This window comes from Anabrus simplex, chromosome 5 (assembly GCF_040414725.1).
Source record: "Anabrus simplex isolate iqAnaSimp1 chromosome 5, ASM4041472v1, whole genome shotgun sequence".
NCBI lineage: Eukaryota > Metazoa > Arthropoda > Insecta > Orthoptera > Tettigoniidae > Anabrus > Anabrus simplex.
This window is the reverse complement of record NC_090269.1, coordinates 141,877,873-141,904,726: the sequence shown is the minus strand read 5'-3', so window position 1 is coordinate 141,904,726 and position 26,854 is coordinate 141,877,873. Positions and strand designations below refer to the sequence as shown.

At 40.2% G+C, this 26,854-nt stretch overlaps 1 protein-coding gene across 1 annotated transcript in view; it reads left to right on the top strand.

The window, feature by feature from the left end:
- The window catches only part of LOC137500989 (zinc finger protein 583-like), a 106,874-nt gene that overhangs the window by 26,999 nt on the left and 53,021 nt on the right, over nt 1-26,854 (top strand). Inside the window, exon 4 of the mRNA XM_068227788.1 lies at nt 17,592-17,668. Within this exon, the coding sequence (XP_068083889.1) occupies nt 17,592-17,668 (77 nt within the window). The remainder of the gene's footprint in view (nt 1-17,591; nt 17,669-26,854) is intronic.

The following is a 26,854-nucleotide window of genomic DNA, read 5'->3' as shown; positions in this document are numbered from 1 at the left end:
TGTTACAATTCTAGGATTCCATGACCATAGAGATGAAAGTTAATAAGATTAACATGAAGAGCATAGGCAGGAGGAAAGCAAACTAGTGGTTGGAATTTTGAAAGCTGCACATTGGGGGTTTCCTTTTTCTGTTAGTTTTCTTCAGTAGTCCCATTTATCACAATTATCCAAACATGTATATGAAAACATGTACATTAGAAGTTATTTGAAATGCATGTATATTTTGGTCTTACGGTGTTTTAATCAAAAACTTACTTTCTAGTGTTATATTTAAAGTTACGTATTACGACATTCCTTATAGACACACCTGGAAGTATGAACTGAAATAAGAGTAATTCAAGCTAATGTTTGTTCTGGTAAAAGCTACAAAATAGTGTTCAAAATATCCCTATGTAATGGGATCTTATGTTTCTTTAACTTTCCTTTGGTAAACTTCTGATTCATGAATTCAACTAGTCACTGTTCTATCAGAGTTGATTGTATTGAAACTTTTTACCATTAATCAAATATTTTTCATTCACTTCTGACCAAGTTTAAATGTAGTTTTTCTTTTTTATAAACCAATGATATATCATCTATCTAAACATTGCATACAAAGTCAAATGATTGTCTTTTCAAATTTTCTGAAGTTACATATGAAAGGAGATTTACTGACATGTTTCCAGTTCCCATTTCCCCATAAACAAATTTTCTCTGAACTCGTTTTCCGTAGTTAAGTTTTTGCCTGTTGACAGTATTCACAACCAAGGTTTCCCTTTACCTCTTTATCCAGTTTTCCTCACAGTATACCTTTTCCCAGCAGGAATATAAAATTTATTAGGAAATCAACCTAACATGTTTTATGATGAACACTTGTTTTGTATGAGAATTCTTTCTATAGTGCCAATTGTTTATAGTTTTAAATTGTATCCTAATGTACGCCCAGCTGTAGTTCCATTTCTCTGCAGGGTTTAGTATGAAGTGAGGCAAATATTTATAGCAAATTTTTATGAGCATATGCCTAAAATTACATATCTATGTTCTCAAATAATCATAAATGGTACTTTCTTCTTTAAATTCCATATTTCATAGACCATGACACACACTCTTTATACCCAGGACATACAGCTTGGAACTTCTCATCATCTGGTGGTCTGAAGGTCCATAGATAATTAAATGGTACAATAGCATAATTCTGTTTGCCCTTGGTGATGCAGACTACAAATTTACTTGTCACTGACTATACAGAAATGTACTTTTTAAAATACCATGATCTTGGATAAGCTACCTAACATTAAATAATTATACAGGCAGTGACTAGTAAAGAGGGTGGGAAAGAAAGGAGTGTCTGGGTTTCAGACATGAACAGTGTGGTAATCTGTTTTGAAAATTTTCCTAGTGCCACCTGTTGAGAGATTTCTTTATAGTATAGCATTAGAATTAGAAGAAATCCCTACATGCAAAATTACATGCAAATAGGACAGCAGAAAACACTTTGGAACATCTCCTAAGGAAAAATTGATCTGCGGGCAGTGAAAAGAATTTCTAGCGCAGTACAGATTTTTAGAACAGCATTATGAATGACAGTGGAAATTAATGTTATTTAGGAATTAAATGAGTTGCTGTGGTTTCATTTTACAGTGCATTATTTTGTGTCCACGCCTAAAGTATAATATTTCATGATAAATGTTTTTGTGATAAATGCATTTAAATATTAAAAAATATATATATATTTTCTTAAATCAAGGCACATCATATGGTCTGGACTGACTTTAAGTCCAAAAATGTGGTATATTTTATTCCACCACAACCGATTTTATTCTGTCTTGCAGTCAAATCCACTTCACTTGAATATGCAGTTTTACTAGTTGTAAAATGGATAACTTCAGAACAGCGGTCTCAATATCACTCGGTAATTTTTGTTATTCCTTTAGTGTGGTGTAGCTAGAGGGATTTGCTTGCCTAATATGATCAATAATACTTCCATGGTTATGTTTTAAGCACTGTCCACTTGTTGGGAAAGAGATCATCATCATCGTCATCCATTTTCTTAGTTTAACTCCCACCAGGCCAGGATGTTTCTGGCACCTTTCACTTTTCCTATATCTGACCACCATTTTATCCTCTGTAACTGTGTACCAGTCAAGGTTTCTTTTAATTATACTATTCTTGATCTTTTTCACCCACTTTTGTATGGGTCTCTCTCTTATCCCCCACTTACTATCTGAGTTTCCATCATCCGCGTCGTGATCCTTCCCTCTTCCATCTCCTTGTCAGGTTCAGACCATTTAAGTTTATCCTTCTCCATTCTGTCAAAAAGTTTTCCCATCCCAATTTTGTGTCTTACATCCTTATTTCTTCCTCTGTCCACTCTTATCTTTCTTATAATCTTTACAGATATCATTTCACTGGCTTGGATTACATTCTCCTACCCTTTGGCTGTGTCTAGGTTTCCTTGGGTAGTAGTATATCTTATACATTATTGGTACTTCCTTTGCTGCATCAATTGGCTAGCTTGTTACTTGGCAGGTTTGGTCCTAGCTTAGTCTGATGGTATTTGCAGGTGGTTACATACATCAGCCTCGGGTCCGTAGATTACCTGGCAAGTAAAAGAACTCCTGCAAGACTCAATTCTGGCACTTTGGTGTCTCCAAAAACCATACAGTATAGTTAATAGGACATAAAGCCAATTATATTATTATGTCCTCCTTTCCCCCCATGCAAGGTATCTTATACTTTGGTAGAATGCATATCCCTGTTGAATCATTTTACTGATCACTAGGTCCAGACCTGAATGTTTCTGATTCCCTCCCATTCTGCTCTTGTCTTGCTCTTTTCAGTGCTGATTTGTATCCCATAATTTTCAACAACCACACTCTGCCCTTGTTTGCTCCCCACACCACAGTATTATGTTCAGCTCCCTGTCCCCATATTGTACCTTTGTCTCCTTCACACTGATGATAGGATGACAGGGATGATAATATGAAAATACTGTCAGATTAACTGGTAGTAAAATAGTGTGTTCTGGGAGAGGAAATTTGTGGGGAAACTTTTCACTGGGAATAAAATAAAATAGAAAACTTGCCTTTAGAAAAAGCTATTGAGAAAGCTGTCCAGGAATTATGGCAGGCAAGTCATCAACCTGGAGAGCCTGCTTGATGATTAGAATCCTCTTTGCAATAGAAAGAATTGAAAACTGACCAGTCATGTCTTGAATAGAGATTATGCAATAGGAAAAGGAGCACTTAATAGGATAGCTACTCAGTGTGGGAAGAGGGAGCAGTAGAATGAGGAGGAGCATGTTTTGTATGGATGTTGAGATGATTTTCATACTTTCAAGTTTCTCCTTTTCTGTTGCCATATCAGCTAATTTTACTATATCCCTTTTTTTTTCTTCCTGTATCTCTATATAATAATGACTTGATTTAACGCTTGCCTTTCTGCTTTCCATTTCTTATATTTTAACATTTGAAGAAACATTATTCATAATTTTATTGTGCCAATATGAAATTTATTTTTCACTCTTAATATTCTCTTTCTTTCCACTACCACTTAAACTTACTTTTGCACTCATTCTCTTTCTTAACCGCATCATGTCTGTCCAACTTTTACTCTATTCTAGAACGTTACAGTCTCTTTCCCATCTTGTCCCTACGTCACCCTTGTCTTTCTATAAATTATCTGCCATCTCTTCACACTTCTTCCATATTCAAGGCTGGAACCTACTTCTACTTTGTCTCATTGATGACACTTTATTTAACATCTTTATTTCTGGTGTGTCTTCAACTGACTCACGTAGGAGGAGAGATTTCTGAATTTTCTGGGTAAGCTGGTTCTTCCCAGTTCTGTTGCACAAAGTTTTACTTCGATATTTATTTTGTCTATGCTTTCTTATATTTCATCATGCGTGGGATACTGGATAATACCGGCGACCTAATCCATGGTAGACTTTCAAATTTTCACTTCCTTTTTTTCTTGCTATACCCCCACATTCTCTTCCACCTTGAATTCTCCTCGGTTTTGACATTGCCTGTCCTGGTGCGGTGAATGAAGTGCTTTTCTGAACGATGGAACATTTTGAAACACTAGTGTGTATTTTGTGCTCTAGTTTACTCTACTAAATCTTTGTGTCATGACTACTCATATAAACAGTGTACCTTTCTCAATTTGAATGATCATTTCCATGTTTATGCCTTAGTATTCTTCTAATCCTATATTCTTTATTTAGTGTGAGTGTTTCTATTTATTTCAGTTTGCAATGTTGAAGAAAGAAAGTTACGCTCAGATTACCTATTTGATAATTTGTACTCTCAGTAATTACCTTTACAAATTAGTCTTGTCACTTTTGGTATTGAAATTAATTTGTTAAATTCTTATCCAAATTCTGTTTTTATCCTCTTTTTAAATATACATTGTTTTGAAATTATATGTAATGAAGGTTCCTCTAGGTTGTCTTAATGATATTTGTAAATAACTTGTTTTCTCCCACTAAGGTTAGTTGTCCTATTTATACACATACTAGTGTAACAAGTATGTCTTTAATGTCATGTGGATATGCTAGTCATTTAAATTACCTTAACTTTATGTCAGGTACTGTATACTGTTGTTACTCGTTAAATCAAATATAACTTGAATCACTTGTTTCATTTATATTCTGTATGCTCACGGACCTCTCTTATGTGAAAGCCAGAATCACTAAGTACTTCCACTTTTACATGAGTTCCTCAAGAATTTTTATGATTGGATTTCCTTCCTGTTATTTACTAATCTTCCCTATTCTGAGATTATCTTTGGATTTTCCACCCTTTGTTGCGGTCTTTGCCACTGAAACATGCTAATTTAGCATGGTTCCTAATGTGATTATACCGATGTCTCCAAGAGTAGGTATCTGGCTGTTCCAATAGTTATTGTATTTCAACCTTCTGTCGACAGAGGGCAGCTCCCTCTGTCGCGAGCGAGAAGGATCTTTTCTCGGCGAGACCTTTTCAGTATCTTCTCCTTGAAGTAAATGTTGTGCTGTTTATGCTGGGGAATGAAGAGATGTGTCACACACACACAGGAGCAGCGTTTTTGCTTTTCATATGGTGGTTTTATAAGTTTAAAACTATGCAAAACTGCTGCATCATTTGCATGCTTCGATGAATGATATTGACGGTAATGTAATGTTTTAAATTTATACCATTTGATGTATTATCATTCCTTTTTATTATGGCCGACCGAAGTCCATCTCGGTACTCGAGGCGAGAATGGCATGTGTATGAGTTGTGAAGGTGATTGTGGTACGTCAAAACATGGTCTCTGATTATTTTAAACTAGTTTCTCGATGAAACATTTTGCCATTATTTGGAGGTATGGTCTGTGTGTCGGCCGGAAGGTCTATTCTAGCCGTATGCAGTATGTAGGTGATGGATCTACGCGTGACCTTGGGGTCACAAACGTCCTGCTGTCATTTGCCCCAGGTGGGCTATATATCTGCTATTGACGGGAGATCTTATTGATGAAATGTTGAACTGCACTCTACGAGTTGCCTTGATTTTATTTACTTGCACCAATCTGCCGGAATTATTTGCCTTTGGGAGCAAAAGGATCGCGTGATTGAATGAATGTGTAGATGAATGAGCTGAGTGCCAAGATGACGTATCGGTCTGTTGTATTTATGCCTATTTTTTCCCTATCGCGCCTCTTTTTCTCCTGGGTGCGAAGTCTTTATTTTGTATGGTGTGCATCCTAGTTGTTTACGACCTGGAGCTCGCCATGTTGGTTTATTTCTATCATGGCCGTGTGCAGGTCCATGTTTCTGTTATTGTTTTGCTTTGCGTTCATTGCTCCATGGAGCATTGTCTTTGCCCCTCGTGGATAATTTCCTTGGTCCGGCAGTTCTCTGATTTAATCACTTTATTATTTTATCTGGTCCTTGATGTGTGGGAATATATATGAGAGGGGTATTGTTAAAAAAAAGGTGTGATATGGATAAATGATTCCCACGCTTGAAATTGCGTTTCTATTCCTCGCCGAAGGAAAGATCCAATAAAGATTGAGTTAATGATATTCAGCTCGCAGTTTTTAGTAGCGAGGTCAGTGTTGGAATAAATGCTATCATCTCAAGAGTAACTGTGCCCTTTGCATGTAAGAAAAGATGAGGTCACGAAACCTTGGTATGATTATCTTTTGGGCTGACGCCAAGTATGTATGTATTACCCTGTTATTATTACTGGTTATTTCATCTAATTAATCCCTTTGATTTACGTTACATTACAATAAATTCTCATCTATCATTTATAGGGATTTTTACTCGTAGTAGTGTTAGTTGTTAGCTTTATTGTTTGAGGAGAATAATGTTTTCAGCTCAGGGCTATCTTTCGCCCTTCCTGGTCGGGGATCCACGGCAAATTTGTTTCCCTACGATGGTCGTGATTCACTATGTGTGTCCTTTAGTTAGGATAGGTGTGGCTCAGAAATGGTAACAGAGACGTGCTCGATCAGGATATCTCATCTGGAAAAGAGCACGGGTGAGATAGAACTGGAAATGGTATTCTGTTTCTGATGCGTTAAGAAAAATCGTTATTTCTTTTCGATTTAACCTATTGAAACTTGCTATAGTAATTCTAATCTTGTGTGTCGTTTATTAATTAACTCTTTCGATGACCATTGTGTGTGTGGGTTTTTCATTGCTGATGAAACCTTGGCTGAGACATGGAAAGTGATAAAGTTGTTGACATGAGTGGTGAGAGTGATGTATTTGCTGGAGAGGTCTCCGATGTCGAAAGAGAAAAGCGTGAACGTATTAATCGGGATAGTGCTTCTGCCCTATCAGGTAGTGAGAATAATATGTGCTTAGGAAATAACAATGCTGTTGTTGATAGAAATCGTGCCCTTGATGAGAATGGTTTCCCCCTGTTATGGACCCAGTAGTGAACGTAGTCCTCATATTAACCCCGTTTTCGATATAGTTAGGAAATGGAAGCTCAATTTCTCCGGGGAAGGGGAAAATTCTAATGTGGTTGAATTTCTTGAGAGGGTCGAGGACATCGCTGAATGCATCTCGATACCCCTTAACCTTTTTGTTCCTGTAATTCCGGGGATGCTCGAAGGGCCGGCGTTAAGGTGGTTTAGGTTGGTTAAAGCAAATGTCCGGTTGTGGGAGGATTTTGCTGATCGCATTAAAACACGTTTCGGGTTGTCCGATATGGATTATTGCCTGAAACAAGAGATCTTTAGAAGAACCCAAGGCGTTGGGGAAGGTGTTGACGACTATGCAACTGGTATTTTGACCCTGTATAACCACTTGGGTGTGAAGGTTCCTGAGTGTGAAATATTCGACCAGTTTTATCGAAACCTGTCCCCTCAATACAAATTATTCATTAAGAGATCCGAGGTTCAGAGCGTCGATGATGTTATTAACTTGGGTCGCGAGTTTGAATCGATCGTATGTCAAAATAAACAATATCGTCCCCCTCTGACTCCGTCCGGATGCTCTTTCCCCGGCGTCGCCTGCCGCACGTCCGTCAAGTCAGTATCCTTTGATCCCCCCCCCCCTTCGCCGTCGCGCCCCTCGAGTAGTCCCGAGCGAAGGACCAGCGTTGTGTCTCCGGCTCGACGCTGTATTAACGCCATCCAACCCTCCGAGTCGCCTGTTGAACGTGGTTCCGCTACAAAAAGTGCTTGAATTGCGGTAAGGCGGGACATATTTCTAAAAATTGTTGGTCAAAATTGCGAGTGAAGTTATGTGGCCTCGATGTCACTGCGGATGTATGTCCTAGATGTAGTTCCGGGCAGGGAAACTGAACGCGCGCCGGCGTAATGGCCCTTCGTTGGCGCAAAATGTCGGTGTTAACAAAAGGATCTGGGGCCTTCCTTCGTCGACACCCTGGGCCAAAGTTTGTATGGGGTCCCGCACGCTATACGCCCTGCTGGATACCGTTCCAGCGTTTCCTCCTTGAATCTGAGCCTTGTGTCTTCCATGCATTTAAAGTATCTCTCGGATTGCGGGAAGATAGATAAGTTTATGTCTGCTGAAGGCCGTCAAGTGTGTCCGTTGGGCCGCGTCGTATGCCGCATCAAAATTCATAATCTTTCGTGGAATTGGAAATTTTATGTTGTTACAGATCTGTCTGTTCTGATCATTTAGGGACTGACTTTATGCAAGCGACGGGTCTATCCATTGATTTCATTACTCGAAGTTTCGCCTTCCGTTTCCGGTCTGACGTTAATTATCCTTTCGAAACCCCCTTTCTGCGTAATATTGTGAGCCCTCTTTCTACTTCTGTGACTCCAAGTGCGTCGTGCGACCTAACCGACGGGCAGACTTTGATGCTAAACAGTTTAATGGAGGAATTTTCTGATGTTTTGACGCCTGATTTGGGTTGTGCGAAAAACTTTTCTTATTCAATTGAGCTCAAAGATAAAACCCCTGTTTGGTCCCCTCCTTTCGGATGTTCGCCTCCGAAGTTGCCCGCCATGAGAGAATGTGTAGACGAACTTTTAGAAAAAAAAAAGGGCATCAGTCCATCCAAGTCACCTAATGGTAGCCCCGCCTTCCTAATCCCTAAAATAGACGGGAGATTTCGTTTCATTGTTGATTACCGCAAGGTAAATAGGAACATTGTGTTTGACAGCTTCCCATTGCCCAGCATCGAAAGCATTTTCATGGTGCTAGGTTTTTCGCTGTCTTCAACTTTAACTCGGCGTATTACCAGATTCCTTTGGACCCAAAAAGTCACCCTTGTACAGCCTTTATCACCCCTTTTGGTCTCTTTCAATAAAGTACCCATGGGCATCTCGATCGGGGGACAAGCGCTTAGCCGGGTCATGGATTCGATCTTTGGCGATCTACAGTTCTCCTATGTATTTAATTTTCTGGATGATCTCCTCATATACTCTGCAAGCTTTGACGAACACCTGGCTCACCTACGTGAGGTACTTAGTCGTCTGCGCTAACACGGGTTCACTATCAACCCCAAAAATGTCTCTCTCTGTTCCAACGATTGAATTTCTTGGGGCATGTCATCTCGGATTCCGGTATAGCTGTAAACCATGAGAGGGTTAAATGTATTAAAGAGTTTCCTCAGCCCAAGAACGTCCGCGGCGTGAGAAGGTTCTTGGGTCTGCTGGGTTTTTACAGTCGGTTCATCGAGAATTTTTCTCAAATCTCGGCCCCTTTGAATCTTATAAAAAGGAAGAATTGTCATTTCGTCTGGAGTGAAGCCCAGACCCTTGCCTTCAATCAGCTGAAAGATGCCCTTTGTCGAGCCCCTGTTCTCCACAGCCCCGATTTCTCCCGCGATTTCGTTCTCCAATGCGATTCCAGTGAAATTGCGATTTCCGCTGTGCTAAACAAAACCGATGAGGACGGAAAACTAGTCCCGATCACATATTTTAGCAAGTTACTACACGGGGCCGAAATACGTTACTCCATTTACGAAAAAGAAGGTTTGGCCGTCGTGTTGGGTGTAGAAAAATTTAGAACTTACCTCGAACACCGTCACTTCTTTGTCCACACTGATAATCAGGCCCTGTCGTGGATGAGTGCCAATGTCAAACGACTTGAAAGAACAGCCAGGTGGATTCTTCGACTGTCTGCGTATAAGTTCACCATTGTACATGTTCGCGGAAAGGAAAATGTCGTGGCTGACTGTCTGTCACGTATGTTTTACGGAATAAACATGAGTGAAGCCGAGGACGCGGAAAAATACCGTAGATCTGATAATGCTGGATGTGATAATATTTTGCAGAAATATCCTTGTCATTTTCTGATGACGAGTGTCAAAAACTGATGAAAGGTGTCGCCGATGGGTCACTTCATGATAAATCATTTTGTATTAAACGTGGATTGTTAGTTCGTCGTTGCGGTAGAAGGGGAAAGGACAAGATTTACATTCCTGATAACATAAGACGCATGGTATTACATTATTACCATGACTCCTATTTAGGGGCGCATTTGGGTAAGTACAAGACATTACATCGCGTTTCTCGTGACTTCTTCTGGCCAAATATGAAAAAAGAAGTGCTCGACTACGTGAAAAGCTGCGACGTGTGTCAACGGTCTAAACCTGCCAAATCATCTCAAGTTGGATTGCATTCCGCTGATGTGGCAACGTACCCCGGAGAAAGGTTATTCGTAGATTATTTCGGCCCTCTCGTCAAGTCCCGTAAAGGCAACTTTGGAGTCCCAGCTGTCATTGATGGTTTCTCAAAATTCGTCCGGTTGTTCCCAGTGCGCAAAATCAACTCTAATAACGCCGTTCACTTCTTATCTCGTCACATCTTTGCAATTTATGGCCCCCCAAGAAAGTTGGTAACTGACAATGCATCAACTTTCAGCGGTAGTAACTTTCGTCAATTGTGTTTTGAGTGGGGAGTGAACCAGATATTTCTCAGCCCTCACTACCCTAAACCGTCTCATGTAGAGAGGTTTCATCGTAATCTTAAGGCCTGCCTAACCGCGTTCCACAGCGCTGATCAGCGCAGTTGGGACGAAAACTTAAATGTCTTTGTTCCAGCTTTCAACAGTGCTCAACACGAGTCGCATCGGCACACACCGACGGAGTTGTTCTTGGGCAGGAATGTTGCTGACCCATTACAATTAAAATGGAATTTTGGATATTAGTCCGAACCGTTAAGGACCAAGAGCGTCGAAGACAAAATGGAAGGAAGCGGTTGAGCAACTGATCAAAGCCAGGGATCGTGTAGCAAAAAGGTTCAACAAGGGAAGGAAAGAAGTCACCCTAAAGGTTTGAGACTTAGTAATGATTAAAAGGTTCCCGACAAGCTCGGCAGCAGACCAAGTTGGAGCGAAACTCTGCCTAAAATGGTCTGGTCCCAACCGTATTGTGAAATTCTTGCGACCTGTTACCGTGTTGTTGTTGGATGAAATAAATACGAGGGAATCCAGAGCTCACGTGAGTCTGTTGAAGCCCTACCATTCACGGGGCCAGAAATAATTGATCTAGTAGCTATTAGTACCTGGTGGTAATGTGATTTGATTAATTTATCACTCTTTTTTTTTTTCGCTACGGGCTTTACGTCACACCGACACAGATAGGTCTTATGGCGACGATGGGATAGGAAGGGCCTAGAAGTTGGAAGGAAGTGGCCGTGGCGTTAATTAAGGTACAGCCCCAGCATTTGCCTGGTGTGAAAATGGGAAACCACGGAGAACCACCTTCAGGGCTGCCGACAGTGGGATTCGAACCCACGATCTCCCGGATGCAAGCTCACAGCCGTACGCCTCTACGCGCACGGCCAACTCGCCCGGAAATTTATCACTCTTAGAATCGTTGTTCTAAAGTCTTTTTCTTTTCAGGAAAAAAAGGAAAGAGAGGGAAAGAAAAGAAGAGTCAAAGGGTATTTCAGTATCGAAGGATAAGGATAATATAAAATAAACAACAGACCTATTGATAGCACACGAACTTTGCATTACTACTGTTCTCCTACGACACAAACATTCCATGACTACTGTTATCCTTTACCTGCCTGCAACCGATTCGTGAAAGTGTCATATTAATGATAGGAAAAAGACTGATTAAATTCAACGCCTTTCCTTCCTTTTAAAGTATTGAACTTTAAGCAGTGTGTATTCCGCCAATCTATGCTCCCTTTTGGCTGTTGGTGATGATCAGTGTTATTTGTTGTTACTCTGATTAATTAGGTTAGTTAATTGTAGTTATATAGTGCGCACTATGTACATAAGTAATCATATTTAGCATTGGATCCTCACTTTAAAATGTGTCCCCTTGACTGATCATCAAGATCGGACACATTTTAAAGGCAGAGTGGTGTGATGATGAAACATGCTAATTTAGCATGGTTTCTAATGTGATTATACCGATGTCTCCAAGAGTAGGTATCTGGCTGTTCCAATAGTTATTGTATTTCAACCTTCTGTCGACAGAGGGCAGCTCCCTCTGTCGTGAGCGAGAAGGATCTTTTCTCGGCGAGACCTTTTCAATATCTTCTCCTTGAAGTAAATGTTGTCCTGTTTATGCTGGGGAATGAAGAGATGTGTCACACACACACAGGAGCGGCGTTTTTGCTTTTCATATTGTGGTTTTATAAGTTTAAAACTATGCAAAACTGCTGCATCATTTGCATGCTTTGATGAATGATATTGACGGTAATGTAATGTTTTAAATTTATATCATTTGATGTATTATCGTTCCTTTTTATTATGGCCGACCGAAGTCCATCTCGGTACTCGAGCCGAGAATGGCATGTGTATGAGTTGTGAAGGTGATTGTAGTGCATCAAAATCTGGTCTCTGACTATTTTAAACTAGTTTCTCGATGAAACATTTTGCCATTATTTGGAGGTACGGTCTGTGTGTTGGCTGGAAAGTCTATTCTAGCCGTACGCAGTGTGTAGGTGATGGATCTACGCGTGACCTTGGGGTCACAAACGTCCTGCTGTCGTTTGCCCTAGGTGGGCTATATATCTACTATTGACAGGAGACCTTATTGATGAAATGTTGAACTGCACTCTACGAGTTGCCTTGATTTTATTTACTCGCACCAATCTGCTGGAATTATTTGCCTTTGGGGGCAAAAGGATCGCGTGATTGAATGAATGTGTAGATGAATGAGCTGACGTATCGGTCTGTTGTATTTATGCCTATATGTTCCCTATCGCACCTCTTTTTCTCCTGGGTGCGAAGTCTTTATTTTGTATGGTGTGTATCCTAGTTGTTTACGACCTGGAGTTCACCATGTTGGTTTATTTCTTTCATGGCCGTGTGCAGGTCCATGTTTCTGTTATTGTTTTGCTTTGCGTTCATTGCTCCATGGAGCATTGTCTTTGCCCCTCGTGGATAATTTCCTTGGTCCGGCAGTTCTCTGATTTAATCACTTTAATATTTTATCTGCTCCTTGGTGTGTGGGAATATGTATGAGATTGATGTTGTTAAAAAAAATGTGTGATATGGATAAATGATTCCCACGCATGAAATTGCGTTTCTATTCCTCGCCGAAGGAAAGATTGAATAAAGATTGAGTTAATGATATTCAGCTCGCAGTTTTTAGTAGCGAGATCAGTGTTGGAATAAATGCTATCATCTCAAGAGTAACTGTGCCCTATGCATGTATGAAAAGATGAGGTCACGAAACCTTGGTACGATTATCTTTTGGGTTGACGCCGAGTATGTATGTATTACCCTGTTATTATTACTGGTTATTTCATCTAATTAATCCCTTTGATTTACGTTACATTACAATAAATTCTCATCTATCATTTATACGGATTTTTACTCGTAGTAGTGTTAGTTGTTAGCTTTATCGTTTGAGGAGAATAATGTTTTCAGGTCAGGGCTATGTCTTTCGCCCTTCCTGATCGGGGATCCACGGCAAATTTGTTTCCCTACGATGGTCGTGATTCACTATGTGTGTCCTTTAGTTAGGGTGGGTGTGGCTCATGACCTTGCATTAAAGATAATGTACAACCTACTTCTGCATCACATAATGTGGACTCGATAAGTAAATTTCTGGATTTCAATTCACCACCATATTGTCAAATGAACTGCTGTTATGAAGGTATTAGAATTACCATCCGTAATGTTCCTTTTAATGCTGCACTTATGTGCATAAACACACTTGTTCATATTTATTACAAATGTAGCCATCATCGCATTGGTAGCAAACACTTATGAAGTCCTTATGTACAATTATCTGCTATATCTCTACGTATGCATGTCCAAAAAAATCTCAATGGTTGCAGACCATTCTTCATTCTAACATATTACTTCTATGCATGTTGAAAAATTTGAGGTTAACCTACATTTTGTTTATGATTCTCTATCATTAGTATCATCATTCAAAAAAGTTGGGGCGAACGATGTGAAGCGTGTAATTTATTCCCTCAAGTCTGATGCTCCGGGTAATGACGACATACCATTATCTTTCATAAAAAATATTATTGGTGCCATATTACCTATTCTGACGCATATATTTAATCATTGCCTTGTACAGGGAGTATTCCCAACTGTGTGGAAGCACGGTATCGTCATTCCTATTCCTAAGAAGAATTGTCCTAGTTTACCATCAGATTATCGCCCTATATCCATTCTCCCACCCCTTTCCAAAGTACTAGAACGCTTGGTACACGAACAAGTCCTCACTTACTTGACTAACTTCTCACTGCTTGACCCTTACCAATCTGGTTTCAAGAAAGGACACAGCACAACGACTGCCCTACTGAAAGTAACTGATGATATCCGACAGGCAATGGACACTCGACAAGTGACTGTACTGGTTCTTCTTGATTTTTCTAGTGCTTTTGATACTGTTGTTCCTCAACTGCTACTTTCAAAATTGGATTCATTAAATTTCAGCAAGACGGCAATAAACCTTTTCAGTTCGTACCTCAAAAATCGCCGTCAGTGTGTCAAAGTAAATAATAGCAGATCTGAGTGGCTTAACAAACCTCTCGGTGTCCCCCAAGGGTCTGTACTTGGACCATTGCTGTTTGCAATTTACTTACACGATGTTGCCAAATCGATTACACATTGCAAGTATCATCTTTATGCTGATGATCTGCAGATCTACTACCACTCAAGAACTGATAAAATTCAGAGTGCTGTAGAAAAAGTTAATGCTGATTTAAGTCTCATAAGTAATTTTGCATTGAGTAACAATCTCAAAATTAATCCTCTTGAAACACAAGCAATAATCATTGGTACTTCAAAAAACTTACACGTCTTAAAACAATACGAAATTCCTTCTGTAGCACTAAACAATACCATTATTCCATTTTGTGAAACAGTTATGAATCTTGGTGTGGCTATATGCGAAACATTGAACTGGTCGCAACATGTGATGAAAGTGTGCCAAAAGGTATATCAAAGCCTGCATCCTCTGAAGCGGTTTAAAAATATATTTCCTCGGTCCTTGAAAATAAAGCTCATTCAATCACTCTTGTTTCCAATTCTCGAATACTGTGATACAGTTTTTATTGATATCAATAACGAGCAAAGCATGAGACTGCAACGTGCCCAAAATGCATGCATCAGGTATGCATTCGACATACAACCATACGCCCATGTATCCCCATTCTATACACAATTATCTTGGTTACGACCGAATGACAGACGTAGACTCCATGCAACTACTTTGGTGTATCAAGTGCTTTCTGAAAACACTCCTCCTTACCTATCCACCAGATTTCGCTACCTTAGTTCCCTGCACCTGTTCAATACTCGGTCAGGCTGTACGCTAGAAATTCCTGTGCATCGAACCGCAACCTACAACAGATCGTTCACAATCTCCGCCACGAGCTGGTGGAATGAACTCCCCAATGACATCAGGGAAGCTAAATCTAAGACAAAATTTAAAATCCTTTGCCAGCGTCATCTTTTAAGCACTTCCAGTCTTTCTTGAGTGTGAATGGGATGCATGAATGAGAGTGAATATGGTTGTTTATTGCAATGTGTTCCTGTATATAATTTAGTTATACTTTACTCACCTTAGTTTAGTTAGTGATACTTTAGTTGCTTTAATTATACTTTAGGTTGTAAAGATTTCATATGTTAAAATTTTATGTAAAATATACATTGTATATACATGAAGTGGTTAAGTGTAAGAAAGGGCCGGGAGCCCTAACTTCGCCACAATAAAGACGCTTTAATAATAATAATAATAATAATAATAATAATAATATTTACTTTATTACTGTTATGGCTACTTCTCCAGATGCCTTTCCTTTCTTGAAAACAAAAGTAGATATTCATGATTTACTATGTGAAAATATCACGTTACTACCAATGCCTATACAACAGTCAGAGGGCCTGAACATTAACTTACAAAGCCCTACTACTTTCGAATCGTCTCTGCCACCTTGCTTTAACATTCCTGTTAATATAACGTACAATGTGCCTCTACACCGTATAATGTGGACTTAATAAGGACATTTCTAGATTTCCATTTACCACATGAAAATTATAAAAAAGAACCACCCCTATGACCAATTCAGTGCAGCATGACACTAATAGACTTTCTCAAAATCCCAAATTGGTGCAGCCAAACTCCTGAGCACTGTTATATAACTGAATGTTAGACGTTGGGGTAACAATTGTTTATCACATAAGTGCAGCATTAAAAGAAACATTACGGATGGTAATTCTAATACCTTCATAACAGCAGTTCATTTGACAATATGGTGGTGAATTGAAATCCAGAAATTTACTTATCTTGTAATTCAACCTTCATCTTCCGGTAATAGCTCTTCAAGTCACTCACTTAACTTTCACATTAATAAACAGTCTCTTACATCAACTTGTTGCAACAGATCCCCAATTATTATTCATTTGGTTATCTCATGTTAGAAGGTTTCTGAAAATGGAATTGCCTTTTCACCAACTGATCAGTCATCTCCATCATAAAACTTTTTCCTACTTCAGTAGTTTTGGGAAGAATACATAAACAAATTTCCAAATTGGATTCAATCCCGGACTATTACATAATCTTCTTACCCAATGAAGTTCATTTTAGTCTTAGACATAGCTAATTAGATGACACCAACATTCTGATGAATCCACCCACGATTATTTGGACTCACAGTTACGTTCATGCCATCGCCAACCATCCCCAAGATCTAATTTCTGTACTTCATTTCTATACATTATCATCTTTCAAACACTTGATAAACAATTGTTACCCCAACGTCTAACATTCAGTTATATAACAGTGCTCAGGAGTTTGTTCTTAACGGATATAATACTCTGTCATGTCTCCTCCAAATACTACTCTGATGACAGATGTTCCCCCAACTTCATAGGCATTTAGCAAACCATCCCATCTAAACTCACATCATCCCACATGTAATCATACATATCATTCTATGATAAGATGCTTTTGTTGTAATGGCGTTGGTCGTACCTCTATGAGTTGCTCTACGCTGCAAGAAGGAAATGCTTTCCATATTCATCATTAGGCAGTGGATGACAGTCTGGGTTAAATCTGTCAGATTCTTCTCTACCATTCCAGACTACTCCTGTACAACCACCCCATATATCTTTTATTGTTGTTCAATCAAATAATATCCTGGAGCTTCAATTTCCTTAATTAGTAATTTTTTCAAGATCTAAGGCAAACAAGCCCAATATTTGAACCCTGTTCATCTATGTTACAATGTACCTCAGTTTCTAATCATGTTCTAGACATATGTGGAACAATTCAACTTAATTAAAAAAATCAGTTTACTTGTTTTTATAAGTTTCTGATCATTATAGACCTTCCATTCCCCATCATTATTTATTTTGATTTTTGTATCACTCTAGTCTAACATATAGCTCTCTTGCTTCTTCTACTGCTTTCCATTTTCAACAATATACCAAGATTCTTTTAATCAAATGTTCTGCTCATCGTATTGCTACAACTTATATTATATCTCAACAAATTATTTAGTTTACATCTAGCCAAACTGTTTCTGTTAATTAGTTATTAATGACTTTCACTTGAGTAATTAATCCTAAACTTGGTGCTGTTTCAAATTGTAACATCCACATTGATCTCAGTGTTTCTCTTCTGGTCATTCTACCTTTATGTATGCATGTCCTCAAAAATCTCATCACCTTTTTCCTTATTTATACAGTTTTGTATTTCACGTCTTTACCTTATTATTTCTTATAGACTTCTGCTGACATTAAGGAGGAAACATTGGTAGAACAAGAAAAAGTTGATCTGCGGGTCCCATACATGAAAGAAAAGTAAGTATACCACCAACTCAACAAAATATGGAATATAAACTCTAATATCATATAAAACCTGGTCATTCGAAATACGTGAAATGTTCATAAACTTTGAGAACTTGTTAAATCTGTTCCTGGATATAGTTTTATTGAATACATGTCTGCAAAAAATATCTGAGGTTGATCAAAATATTTCTGAATGGGATTCATTATAATACCTCTGATCAACAGTGAGAAAAGTCATCATTCTTTATCTGTCACTTCAGCTTTTGCCATTACGGTTTATTATCTGAAATGTAATTTCCAACTATGTTCTGCAAAGCCTTCTCAATTATATCTAAGGAATATTAATCCTTTTGTAGCACCAGTAACTCACAGAAGAAGCCATGCTCATAGATTGTCAACTGAACCTATAAATTTAACAATGTTTGTTTTCATAATATATTGCAAGCAACATAGATATTCACACTATTGTAATTAACCACAGAAATATATAAACTAAAGCTTCATTGATCAATATATACATTTTTCTTAATGGCTCCCTCCTAATTCATGAACCATGGCAATCGCTAGTAAGTGGTCCTAGGATGTATCTGTATGTCTCAGGAATTTCTGATATTCCATTAACAGAATTTAATGAGGAAGCAATTTTACAGTATTCCTTGTTACCGAGTTTTTGTGATAGTTATGCGTGAAAGAAGGTGCGGGGTGGTGAACAGGTCTCAAGCCACTAAAGTAAAATTAATTTAAAATTTAACAAGGTTATATTTTCTTTTCAAAACAAAGAAATAACAAGCATGGCAGGTACAAAGTAGCAAGTCCAAAGGGTAGTTACAATATTTACAGGATTTGGGCTTCGCGCCCTGACTTCACAATGCTAGGGCAGTCAGCTCAGTTTTACCCCAAATACAAGTTTCCACAGAGGGGCAGAAAACCCCATTCCTGCCTAGGAGCCCTTGCTCCAAATTACACTGAAAAGCCTCCACGAGGCATACAACACTCAATTTTCAAAAGAGCCACTCGCTCTCAAATTTAAGCCTCTCCCAGGCCACACCAAACTCCACCTTCAAGCTGTCCTCAACGGACATAAACACAGGGGTAAAATACCCAATCTACTGAGGTCTATTAAATGAAAAGAAGGTTAATTAAATGACCTCTAAAATAACAATTTGAGAGGAGGCGAACTTGCACTCCTAATACACTTTGATTAAGACCTACTTGGCACTAGGCCGTTAATACAAGGGCTAATCCCATACTAAAGAGGTGACTTAAGAAGAGAACAATTTGTTTTACGTTAACGAAGAATAGGTTGAGAAAAATAAGTTCACCTCAAAACAATATGAGTGGGAGCTCGAGAGGGTTAGCACTCTCTATCCCAGTATGTAGCTTTAAAAGAGAATATATGAAAAGAGTAGTTACATTTAGGAAAAGGTTACATGGTGGAACGCTTCGAACCCGCCCCGAGAGTTAAACTGCTGAGCTAGCAAAGAAAGAAGTTATTAATTGGCCATTACCTTGTTGTTGACCGCTGCCGAGGAAAGAGGCGCTTCCCGCCTCCTGCTATGTACTTTATACACTGAAAGATGGAACAGAAGTGGCCCCGAGACCCTAAAATCAGCAGTTTATATACTCTCGCGGAAGGTTCTAGGCGTTAGGGGAATGAGAACACCCTCTCACGAGGATTTTATTGGTTCATCAATAAACCCCCTACACAATACTAAGAAGAAACACATAATTGGTGGAAAATTAATTTAAGAAATTCGGGATAGGCTAGATTTAAAACAAGGGGAAGGAAGGGGTTAATATTGCCAACTTAACCAATGACTGAAAGAAATTTAGCAAAGAACAAACATTTGAAATAAAAATTTCTCCAACAAAATAGTTCTTTGACTCCGCACTAGGGTGCACTATTGTTGATCTTCAGTAGTGTCCTCTAGAAGAGAAAGTTCACACTTCTTACTTCAAGCGAAACAAAAACACATCAAAAATGACACAGTTCAAAATTTCAAAATTTTCCACGTGGTGACATCTTCTGAGAAAGTAGAGAATTAATAGTGTAGATAAAGTTCAGACTTCCTCCAGCAGAGGAGTTTCAACAGGCGCAATTTTTAAATTAGCGGCGTGGAGGTGTACCGCCCGGTACAAACCTCCCCCCCCCTCCAAAAGTACCTCCAGGGGTGACACATGAAATCTGTTTGAAACAAGGTCCAAGTTATGCTGTGGATATGAAGATTGATTGCAGAAGCATTTATAAGATTTTCTTAATTTGGTTTGATTCAGTTTCAAAATTGTTGTTGCAGGTGAAGTAAAGTCTTTATATTTGTAGAAGTTGAATTTCTGAAGATAAACTTTTAATACTTAGAGGTGAAGAAAAATTTTGCAATTGCCACCAAATATTGCTGTTGAATTCCCAAGTGTAGTCATTGCTTATCGTAACTGTCCATGTAGTTGATGTTGATTAAGTTGGATGGCCAGACCGGCCGTTGCAGCTTGCGTCCAAAAGGAGGCCGCTCGGACCCCTCAAGTACCCTGAGATACCGCTCGCTCGCACTATGAGGGGAGCAGAGGTGTTGAAACACGCCGCGCCCGCGGTGAACATATACAGGCTGCGGGCCAGTAGCAGGTCGTGCGCCGCGCATCAGCCTTGGCCGGGAGGAGAGCTCCGGCTCGCCGTGCACCTGACGTCCTCGCTGGAGAAGAGGGGGCCCGTCCTCTGCCCCAGTTGCTGCACGGCGCCGCGCGGCTGCGGGGGCACTGAAACATTAAAGCTAGGCGGCAGAATTGTGTTGGACCATCATCTTTTTGAGGGCACAGGCTTGGTGGAGAGGTTGAGGGGTCAGCGGCGTGCAGATGTCCATGGCATTTAATATAATCACACCACAGTGTGTATAGCAGGAGACGGGAGCGTGGTAATGGCCGTGGCAAGGATAGGATGGCAGTTTAACCAATCGGGGGAGGTTTACAAAAATGCTTACATATAAAACAAAATACCATAAAAGGGGCAGAATGCCTAAAAAATGAAAACTCAAAAAAAATATAACCTTCATATTTCTTTCAAAATAATATGAAACAAGTTAACACAGAAGTTACACCGGTTTCACCTGGGACAGGTGAACTCTAAATATCCTCTCGGTGGCTGGATTACTTAACAATAAGGTAACCGGCGTAAGGAAATCGAGAATAATGCATGGCCCATGAAATCTGGGGGCAAGCTTGCCCGCGGGAACAAAGTTCTTGACCATCACCTGGTCACCTACCTTCAAAGTGGTGGGTCTCCGTCCACGATCATACCTTTCCCTAACCTTTTCATGAGATACCTTAAGATTGGCTTTAGCCTTCTTCCAAAGATCTTTAATATTATCCGGATCTATTGTCTCGGGTAGAATGTCACTCAGAGACCAGAGGTTAGAGAGCGGCGTGTTGGGAACAAACTTGAACATCAAAGAAGCTGGAGTAAATTTATGTGATTCATGAACCGCCGAATTCAAAGCAAAAGCTAACCAATGCAGGGACGTGTCCCACCTGGAATGATCTTCATGATGATAGGCAATAAGTGCGGACCTGAGATTACGATTAACCCGTTCAGCCAGAGATGGTTGAGGGTAATAAGCAGAAGTAGTCACATGAGAGATGGATAAGTCAAAACAGAATTTACGAAAAAGATTTGATGTAAACGCCTTAGCATTATCAGACACAATATATTGGCACGGACCAAAAGAAGCAAAAATAGAATTTAGGCAAGTAATGGTGGACTGAGCGGTAGCCAGCTTAGTCGGAAATAACCAAGAAAATCTGGTAAAACCATCCACACACACAAAGATGAACTTGTTGGCATTACCCTTTGACTGGGGGAAGGGTCCTACATAATCAATATACAGGCGTTCCATGGGGCGCGACGCTTGCTGGGAAGACAAGAGGCCTACCTTGGTGGACATGGTCGGTTTACTAAGCCAACAAGATTTGCAAGCCTTTACTAGTTCACGGATTTCACCGTCCATAGTTTTCCAGATGAACCTTTCACGAATCTTTTCACGAGTTTTAAAGATTCCCAGATGCCCCCCTAATGGGGTCTCATGATAGTATTTGACGATCATAGGCACAAGAACAGCTGGAACGACAACCTTCATCATCTTGTCATGCCTCGATGGACAACATAAAACACCATTCCTCAGAACATAAGGGACAACATGTTCCCCAGAAGAAAGGGTTTCCATTATCGGAGCCAGCGTCGGATCTTCACGTTGGTATTTCTCGATATCCCTAAAGAGCATGGGTGCATCAGTTAAGATGGCATTAACATCAGATGCTGTGGACTCGGGAGGTGATGAACTGTCGACCGGTTCATGGTTCTCAACGTCGTTTGAAAACATACGGCTGAGTCCATCAGCGACAATATTTTCGGTACCTCTGATATGTCTAACATCAAACTGGAAGGCAGAAATACGGATGGCCCAGCGGGCTATACGACCAGTACGACGCGGCCTACCTAAGACCCAGCTTAAGGCTTGATTATCTGTCTCCAGGTCGATTTTAACATGTTCCAGATAGAGACGGAACTTCTCTAAGGCGAATAAGACTGCCAAACCTTCGAGCTCATAGATGGAATACTTGGCTTCTTGAGCCGACAAAGTCCTCGATGCATAGGCGATGGGTCGCCTCCCTAGTTCAGTCTCTTGAAGAAGGACTGCCGCTACTGCTGACGATGACGCGTCGGTTTGGACGATGAATTTCTTCGAGAAATCAGGCATAGCAAGTACAGGGGCATTACAAAGAGCTAATTTAAGGTCTTCAAAAGCGGCTTGTTGAGAAGGTCCCCACTCAAATTTGATGCCTTTCCTCCGAAGAAGGGTTAAAGGCGCCGCTCTATTAGCAAGGTTAGGAATAAACTTCCTGAAGAAATTCACCATACCAATGAACCTGGCGATACCTTTAATGTCCTTGGGAGGTTTAAAATCACGGATGGCCTGTGTTCTAGAATGATCGACGGCTACACCATCAGGTGACACAATATGCCCTAGGAAAGACATAGAGGGCTTAGCAAAGGCGACCTTGGACAACTTAACAGTTAACCCAGCCTTACGAAGGCGATCGAGAACTTCTCGCAGATGATCTAGATGCTCTTCAGAAGTCTCTGAAAATACGACGACATCATCCAAGTAGTGATATAAGTACTCAAATTTGATGTCGGAGAAGACCCTATCTAGTAGCCTAGTGAGTACAGCTGCTCCCGTGGGGAGCCCGAAAGGCACGCGGTTGTATTCGTATAAGTTCCAGTCCGTGGCAAACGCTGTAAGATGTTTAGACTCTTCGGCAAGGGGAATTTGATTATAGGCCTGATTCAAGTCCAAGATAGTAAAGAACTTGGCCTTACGAAACCATGAAAAACAAGAATGAAGGTCAGGAAGGGGCACAGATTGCAACACCACCTTCCGATTGAGAGCCCTATAATCAATGACAGGCCTGAAGCCTCCTTGGGGTTTCGGAACTAGAAAAATAGGCGAAGAATACGCCGACTTAGAGGGCCTAATAATACCATCCTTCAACATCTGATCGATAATTTCTTTCAGAGCCTTCATTTTAGGTGGAGATAGCCTATACGGTGGAAAACGGACAGGAATCGAATCCGTGACCTCAATTTTGTATTCGATCAGGTCAGTAACACCAAGAGTATCAGAAAACACCTCTGGAAACGACTGACACAGCCTACGAATACTATCAGCCTGCTCCTCAGGTAGATGTCTAAGATCTAACAACATCTCATCCTGGGTAGGCGAAATAGAAGAACATGATGCAGAATTACACTTTAATAAAGGGATGTTACAATTAGGGGCAAATTTGAAAGTGCACGACCTACTCTGAAGATCGAGCACAAGACCAGTGTGAAAAATAAAGTCCGCTCCCAATATAATGGGGCAAGACAAGAGCTTGGCCACAAACAATTTAACTTTCCATGTGAATTTAAAAATACAAATTTTGACCACTAAGGAACCTAGAATTTCTAATGGGGATGAATTAGCCGAAACATATTGAACAGGAGATGAGACATAGTCAGGTAGTTTACAAACAGATTTCAATTTAGAATACCATTCAGCCGAAATAATCGAACAAACACTGCCTGAATCTAAGGGAGCTGTTATAGGCTCGTTATTTAACTCAATCTTAAGAAAAGGAACAGGTGCGGGGGAATCCGCCGCAATCCTAAGACACTCTTTGGGACCTACAAAAGATAAATTTGAAAATTGCTCGTTCCCTGAATTTACAACCTGTTTACCAGGGGCTGAGTCTAGGGAAGATGGATTAGTCGACTCAGCCGAAGCCACTAGTCACTTTTTATTATTGGCATAGGTAGAATTTGCACCAGAAGTTGAGCAGGAGGGGGTGCTATTCGAGTTTGGGCAATTCTTGGCGATATGTGAGAAAGCCCCACATTTAAAACAGCCTTGTGCTGAACCAGCTCCATTATTTGCCCTACTAGTTTTGACCAATGGACATTTATTGCGAAGATGGTCAGGCAAGCATAACATTTACGGGGTGTGACTGGTCGGCGAGGTGGAGGCCGAGAATTACTAAACGAAGGAGGGGGTTCTTTTGCCACACGCAAAGAATCGGCGTACCTAACTCCTTCCGCTGAGACGGCCAACGCTTCAAGTTCAGAGAAAGTTTGCGGGCACGCCGCGAAACACAAATATGACCTATAAGATGGTGAAATGCCTTCTACAATGGCCTGTACAATCTGATCTTCAGGAAAATGAAGTGCAAACACCCTAGTATAAAACTTAATGTCTTGTATGAAGTCTGCCAAGTTTTCATCCAAGCGCTGTACCCGATAATAGTACTTCTGAATAAGGGAGGACCTGGCCCTAGCCGGGATGAAGTTAGCTAGCAAGTGGGCATGAAAATCTTCAATAGATGACTGATCGGCTATGGCTCTTACTATTTTGTCAGAAAGAATACCAATTGCATAAGGATAGATGATTTGCAAAATTTGACATGGAGAAAGAGAAAACACAAGGGCATGATCCTGAAATTCAACCAGAAATCTTAAAAATGAAATTACTTCACTGGTGGTATTAACCGAAAACTTAGAGATACCTCTGAGCAACATTGCCAATGGATGAGGCAAGCTGCTAAACCCGGGTGACATAGTAGGTAAAGGTTTCAATGGCAAGGTAGTTAATTCCGAACGAATGTTACTCAACGATGCACGGCGTTCAGACTCGTTGTCCAATGGGGCAGAAGTTGTTTGAGCAGCAATGGTTTTCCTATTTACTTCTCCCTTAGGAGGTTCTTCCTCACTACCTACATTCACTATGGTGGGTTGATCAGATTTGGGAGGAACTTCCCCAGTTAACAATTGAGTGACCTTGCTAGATAATTCAGAAATATTTTCCAGGAGCGTACTAGCTTCCTTCCTCTGAACGTCATTCAGTTTTAGAGACAACAGATCGTTAACTCTATTTGAAAAGTGATATAGCCTGGCTTGCACACGCTTAATTTGATTAGGAGAAGGGTCATTTTCATCAAAAAAACTAACTACAGATGCTAGCCCAGTAATATTCTCGACGATCGTGGAAAGAGAGTCGTCAACTTCTTTCTCTCCCAGTGTGGGGATGGAAATGGGCAAATCAAGGGACTCTCTAAGCTTATTAGTGTCTACTGCAACCGTGCCTCCAGATTGCACATTTCTAATAGTCAATTCGTAAATCAACTCCTCCTTGCGCAAATAGTTAAGATGGAGAACATCGCGAGGGCCGGGCATGATGACAGAACAATTTTGAAAAACTCAAAAATTCCAGCAACTGAGAAAATGGTTAGGGTTCGGAACAAACAATGTTTAGCCGTCAAAAGGGGCTAAATTGAGACCCATTCAACCACGCTCTGCTACCACTTGTTACCGAGTTTTTGTGGTAGTTATGCGTGAAAGAAGGTGCGGGGTGGTAAACAGGTCTCAAGCCACTAAAGTAAAATTAATTTAAAATTTAACAAGGTTATATTTTCTTTTCAAAACAAAGAAATAACAAGCATGGCAGGTACAAAGTAGCAAGTCCAAAGGGTAGTTACAATATTTACAGGATTTGGGCTTCGCGCCCTGACTTCACAATGCTAGGGCAGTCAGCTCAGTTTTACCCCAAATACAAGTTTCCACAGAGGGGCAGAAAACCCCATTCCTGCCTAGGAGCCCTTGCTCCAAATTACACTGAAAAGCCTCCACGAGGCATACAACACTCAATTTTCAAAAGAGCCACTCGCTCTCAAATTTAAGCCTCTCCCAGGCCACACCAAACTCCACCTTCAAGCTGTCCTCAACGGACATAAACACAGGGGTAAAATACCCAATCTACTGAGGTCTATTAAATGAAAAGAAGGTTAATTAAATGACCTCTAAAATAACAATTTGAGAGGAGGCGAACTTGCACTCCTAATACACTTTGATTAAGACCTACTTGGCACTAGGCCGTTAATACAAGGGCTAATCCCATACTAAAGAGGTGACTTAAGAAGAGAACAATTTGTTTTACGTTAACGAAGAATAGGTTGAGAAAAATAAGTTCACCTCAAAACAATATGAGTGGGAGCTCGAGAGGGTTAGCACACTCTATCCCAGTATGTAGCTTTAAAAGAGAATATATGAAAAGAGTAGTTACATTTAGGAAAAGGTTACATGGTGGAACGCTTCGAACCCGCCCCTAGAGTTAAACTGCTGAGCTAGCAAAGAAAGAAGTTATTAATTGGCCATTACCTTGTTGTTGACCGCTGCCGAGGAAAGAGGCGCTTCCCGCCTCCTGCAATGTACTTTATACACTGAAAGATGGAACAGAAGTGGCCCCGAGACCCTAAAATCAGCAGTTTATATACTCTCGCGGAAGGTTCTAGGCGTTAGGGGAATGAGAACACCCTCCCACGAGGATTTTATTGGTTCATCAATAAACCCCCTACACAATACTAAGAAGAAACACATAATTGGTGGAAAATTAATTTAAGAAATTCGGGATAGGCTAGATTTAAAACAAGGGGAAGGAAGGGGTTAATATTGCCAACTTAACCAATGACTGAAAGAAATTTAGCAAAGAACAAACATTTGAAATAAAAATTTCTCCAACAAAATAGTTCTTTGACTCCGCACTAGGGTGCACTATTGTTGATCTTCAGTAGTGTCCTCTAGAAGAGAAAGTTCACACTTCTTACTTCAAGCGAAACAAAAAC